The 5,774-nt window shown below is 49.3% G+C and overlaps 1 protein-coding gene across 1 annotated transcript; it reads right to left on the bottom strand.

Annotated features, from left to right (window-relative positions):
• Positions 1-5,048: 5,048 nt before the first annotated feature.
• On the bottom strand, positions 5,049-5,351 carry LOC308430877 (gamma-secretase subunit PEN-2-like; the record flags this gene model as incomplete). The annotated part of the gene is made up of 1 exon (XM_080930155.1): positions 5,049-5,351. One exon carries the CDS (start codon positions 5,349-5,351, stop codon positions 5,049-5,051), a length of 303 nt encoding a protein of 100 aa, XP_080786281.1.
• Between the last annotated feature and the right edge of the window lie 423 nt (positions 5,352-5,774).

Below are 5,774 nucleotides of genomic sequence, written 5' to 3'. Positions count from 1 at the left end.
CTGGAGTGACTAACTAGAGCATTCCCAGCTCCTATCCTGAGCCTCTGAGCCTCTTCTACAGATCACTGGACTCTACTGAGGGCCCCTGAGGGAAGGCTATCGGCCCCTCCCAGGGCAGGTTTTCCTTGTTGCCAGAGGTCGTTTGTACACAAAGGGACTAGAACCAGGCTGCTTTTCAATTACAGATGGGCAGGCTAAAGATAACTCAGAACCCTCTGCCAGGGACCACACACACTGTGATGCCCGCCTTTTCAGGATGTTATTTCTGAGGTCACCAAAGGCAAATCTCTAGTTTTGGCAGCAATGCCCACAGCCATCCAGGGTTTCTATTTGTGCCAATAGCCCTCTCCTCAGAGGACTCAGAAGTTTTCCATTCAGGCAGACAGCACCCAGGATGGTGGGATTATGAGCACGTTCCTGGAGTAAGCAGGGAACTGGGATGCTGCTTTGCCCAATGCACAGGGGAACCACCAGAAACCTACACTTGGTTTCTCTCTGGATACTGGTGTGACTTGTCTCTGTATGCGCCTGAGCTCCTCTCCTGCTATGGGAGCTGGGAGAGGAGGTTGGGGAATTAGAAGTTATCAGAGTATGCCTTTGTTCCTTCTTTCCTTTGGTTCACCTCTGGCCAGACTGAAAGAAACAGGATCAAAACGTGTGGCTTCCTAACCTTCCTTCTAGTGGAAAGGTGCTGCTTTTTCTCCGAAGACTGCAAAGCCCGGGAAATCCTTAGCCAAGCGTACGATGGTATCTCGGCTCCCACAATTGTTTCTTCATACTGTCTCCTATTGTGTCTGGAGCTGTCTCCTGGGACTGGTTCTGACACAGACAGGACACAGAGATCCCACTGCACATGTCAATCCCTGCCAGTTACACGGCTGCCTCCCTGGAATCCACCCCCCAGCCTACCCGGAAGAACCCCAGTTCCTGTTCTATAGTGAGGCCAGTAATGTGGGAGAGGGTCTGCTGTCCTCACAGAAAGGAAAACCTAGAGAATGCGTCTGAATTAGAAACCAGCCAGATCAAACTTGTTAAGAAGCACAGATATCCAGGGCCCCACAGGTCCATGCAGAAAAAGGAAGGTCCTGGTGAGACCAAAAAAAAAAAAAAAAAAAAAAAAAACAAACAAAAAAAAACCCAACCAAACAAAACAAACAAAATCAACCCCCCCCCCACTCCCTAATTAAATCAAAGGGTTGAATAGCCCTGGAAAGCGGATAGTTCGTAGGGTTTTTTTCTGCCTTTCTTTCTTGCCTTCTGGGTTTCAGAGCTCTGAGGACACCACCCTTATAGAGTTTTGTGGAGCACTAACATTTAGCAGTAAAGCTTGGGGTGACCAGGACCTGGTAGCAGACTCCAAGACCTTCTCCCTTTGTCCCTAGTCTCTATTTGGGTCAAGCCTTGATGTGACTGATACAGGGTCTGGGATGCAGGTGCAAGAGATCGGGGTTCAGAAGCAAGCAGGCAGTGGACCTGCTGGGGAGCCGGACCGGCTGCTCTGCACCCGGAGTCCCTGGCAAAGACAACTGTCCCCGAACTCCCTCCGTTTGTTGTGCCCACACATCCCGCTCCGAGAAGCGCATCTGCCCTCATTATTTTGTGAAACTTCAGGAAAATCCCTGCTTAGCCTCCTGGAACCTGGAGACATCAACCGATGGCTGCCAATGAGCAGGGCAGCGCCCTACAACTCCCGCACCCACCATTGCCTAGAAGATCCCAGGAAACATCCCATATCGCCTGCCCCGCGAGTTGTCTCCTAGGTCCCAGAGGGTTGCCAGTGCCAAGGCTCAGCCTCCGCATCCCGGTGAAAGCAGGCCAGAGCAGGGCAAAGTGGTGCGAGGCTGATCGCGAGGGGCTCGAGGGGCCGCCCGCCAGCGCCTCTGGGAGCCCGGTGTAAGGCGGCGCCGGCGCACGCTTACCTAGGTGTTTAGGCGCCCCCAACAGCACTCTGGAGCTGGGCACATCCACGCACCGAGCCCAGAAATCCGTCTGCTCCTCTGCCGCGCCGCGCCGCTCCCTCTGCGTCTGAAATTGTCTTCTAGTTCCCCAGGCCTGAGCTGCTTCGCTCCGCCGGGGTTCCTGCCGTGGCTCCCGCGCAGCGCTGCCCTGGACTCTGCGCGCCTTCCTCCCAGCGCCGGTGGCCGGCCCGGCCCACGTGAGGCTGCTCTGCCCGCCCCGGCTCTGAGCGCGCAGGCTGGGTACCCAACCCTGAACCTCCTGGCTCCTCCAGGTGACCAAGGTGGGGGCAGGTGATAAGAGCTGGAGGGAGTCCTGAGAGAATCCCCAACACGCCAGGAGGATTGCCCTTAGTGGTGTAATGGATCGCTGGAGTGGTGGTCCAGAAAAACCTCTCACTCAAATCCGCAGCCTTTTAGTCCAAGAAACGCAAAGCTCAGCAGTCGGGGCTCCCTAGGGATGACTCAGTGGGGATCTGGAGAGCTGCAGATTGCAGGTGGGGTCCAGCTTGGGAAAGAAAGTTTGGGCACCAGAGTGTGTTGCTGTTCACTGAAGGGAATTGCCTTGACGGCTACCTTAAGGGCATATCTAGGACTGGGAGTTTAGTGACACCCAAGGTCCCTCGTGGAGTGGGCTGAGTTAGAGTATGTGCTCGTGATGTCAGACCTGTCAGGAAAGAGATAAGAGGAATGTTAGTGATGCTAGGGGTTTCTTAACTGATGACGCCTTAATATTATGTGTGTGTGTGTGTGTGTGTGTGTGTGTGTGTGTGTGTGTATGTATGTGTAGATGTCCATACTATAGCCCTCGTGTGATAGTCAGAGGACAACTTGCAGGAATCGGTTCTTTCCTTACACCATATGGGTCCCAGGGATTAAACTCAGGTGGTCAGACTTTCAACAAGTCTTTAAGACTGAGAGGTAGCTATGAACTGTACCCCAAACAGGAACTTGTGAAGTACTCCTCCTCGGAAGGTTTCCCTGGAGAGCAGGACAGGAGAGGGAGGGAAGTGAGCCTAGCCAAGGCTTCTCAGGCTAGAATTCTCACGATTCTGCTTGACAGTCCTGTTTCACAAATCCTGAAGACTGGGAGGAGGGAGAAACTGGGTCCCTCAGGATAAGCTCAGCTACAGAACTTTCCACCAAAATAAAATCCAGAACATGAGAAATATTCCCAGTCTGATCCGATCGGGAATAAGAAAGATATCACCAGGGTAGATGACTCATTCTCAATTCCCCTCCACTCCGCTGCCACAGGGGAACTTCTGTGGTTCAGAACCTCCTTACTTTCTCTTCGCAGGTTTTAAATATGCCGCCCACATTTCTGTGTATTGCCTTTTTCTCGCCACAATCTGATCTCACACCTGCGTGTCTTTCTCATCTTTTTTCTGAAGGCAAAACCAACAAATTGTGAGAGTCCTGCAATTTCGTCGCAGACCTTTACACAGAAAAACAAGACAACTATGTGCACAGGCTCATTATAGTCATGATGACTCATTAAAGTCAAACATCTATGTAATTACCACCCAAGTTAGAGCCAGAACCCAAAGCCTCTCCAACACCTCCCCCATTTTCCAAGTCCCCAGCCCCACAATAGCCACCATCCTAACTTTAGAGTTTTGTCTATTTGTGATGCATCTCTGAATACATCATTACTTTTGCTTGCTTTAAAGCTTTTCATAAACAGAATAACATAGCAAGCACTCACAGGGTTTTTTTTTTCTTTTTTGTTTTGTTACATGTGGTTGTTTGTTTGTTTTTCGTACTATTTACTGTTCCCTCATCACAATTCAGTTCTACGTTTCTGACATTCGGGCTGCTTCCAGATGGTGTTGCAGGAGATGATAAACTGTCGAAACAAAGGTTAGGGATGTGGCTCAGTTGGCAGAACACTTTCTTGGAACGTGCAGAGCTCTAGTTCCATCCCCAACATAGTAAAACCCACTCTCCCAGTGCATGCCTATAACCCCAGCATTCAAGAGATAGAGGAGGGATTTGAGGCCAACCTGGGCTACACAAATCCTATGTTCAAATAATAGCACTCTTAATAACACAAGGAAATTTCAAGCATCCTCACACCCTTTGCCTGGTTTCCCATATTGGTAACATCTTAAGATTTATAGTACAAGATTGCAAAGTGAATATTGTTACCAACACAGTGAAGCTACAACACACACCATGTTTATGCAACAAGAGTTCCTTTAGTGTCTTTTTATAGACAAAGTTACTTTCCTTCTGAGCCTCTCCTACCTCTAATTTCTAGAAACCATTTACTATATTGGTTTTCACGTCCAGAATTTGTGATTTTAGGAATGTTTTACTAGAGAAACCACTTAGTTATTCTCTGGAGAGTCCGCCACATAGTCTCATGTATCAGCATTTTCTTTCTCTCTGTTACTGAGAAGTATTCCAACACCTGCAAGTTGCTGGCAGCCAGTGGCTGGGCAGAGAGACTAAGGCAGGACTTTAGATTTCCCGGACAAGCGAACCTTGGGAAGAAGAAGGAGTTTTGAATCACCATGACAGGGAAGCAGGAGGATCAAGCTTGAGAACCTTAGGAGAGAAAGCACATAGCCAGGTAAGATCCGGGCCTCACGGGCCCCTCCCCGATGGGTCTGGAGCAGCAAAGATGGAGTATAGATATTAGGAAATAATAATTCAGACATATCAGAGGGGAGAAGTTAGCAATGTGGACGTTTGGGAGTGGCTCAACCATTGAGCTGATTTAGGCATATTAAACATCAGGCTGTGTGTGTGTGTGTGTGTGTGTGTGTGTTTGAAACAGGACCTAATATAGTTTAAAGTGCACTTGACCTCCTGATTCTCTGTTTCTGGGATTACAGGCTAGATGGGTGCCACCATGCCAACTTTTATAGTTATTCTGTATGCGGAAGCTATTTGGAAGTTATTAATAATAAGGTTTATTTGTAGACTATTTGAGTGTGTAGGTTTTTTTTTTTTTTTTTTTTAAGTTAGGGTCCTTTATTGGGGCAGCTGGGAAATGGGAAACAGATGTCTTCAGTGTCTGAGAGAAAGCTTTGAGCAGAAAAGCCCATCCTGGGAGAAAGAACAGATCACCAGCACATCACATTGTCAGGGAGAGCCCAGGGGAACGGTGAAGGAGAGGTAGTTCCCAAGAGCATCCCAGCGGGGCCAGTAGATCTGGAAGATTGTGATCCAGGTGGTGGGAACAATCACCCAGAAGAGGAAGCCACAGCTGAGCGCCAAACAGCCTTTGATTTGGCTCTGCTCTGTGTAAGCTGGAGCGAGGAACGCCTCTCTGAAAAACCAGAAAATGTTGACCAACCAAAGAAAAGGCAGGAACGCAAATCTACCAAGATAGTACTTCCGGCACAGGTTCAACTTCTCCTCATTGGACACCCGCTCCAAGTTCATAGTTGCGCTGGAGACTGGTGGTCCTAAGGTTCTGCAGAGCAAGACCCAAATGGCAGGTACAAGATCACGAACAACCACCCCCAGTGGGGTTTATCCCTTCTGCCTGGGATTCCTTTGAGGGAGATGCCGCAGATTTCTGTGGAGTGGAGTTTGTTGTCTTCTTTTTCCCGTCCCCTCCCCCACTCCCACCCCCCCACCCCACCCCCCCGCTACATATATCCACTTTAGTTTTTGTTTTTTGAGATGTAGTTTCATGTAGCCTTAGTTGGCCTCATACTTGGTGTGTAGCTTGAATTTATGGTTCTCCTGCCTCCATTTCCTGAGCGTTGGGATTATAGGCATCTGTTGCCTTGCCTGGTTTATGCCGTCCTCAGGATGAGACCCAAAACTTCCTAAAAACTAGGCAAGAGGTCTGAACTCTAC

This window comes from Micromys minutus (genome assembly GCF_963924665.1).
Source record: "Micromys minutus genome assembly, chromosome: 1".
Lineage (NCBI taxonomy): Eukaryota > Metazoa > Chordata > Mammalia > Rodentia > Muridae > Micromys > Micromys minutus.
Note: the sequence above shows the minus strand (reverse complement) of the source record. Positions and strands in the feature narration are given on the sequence as shown.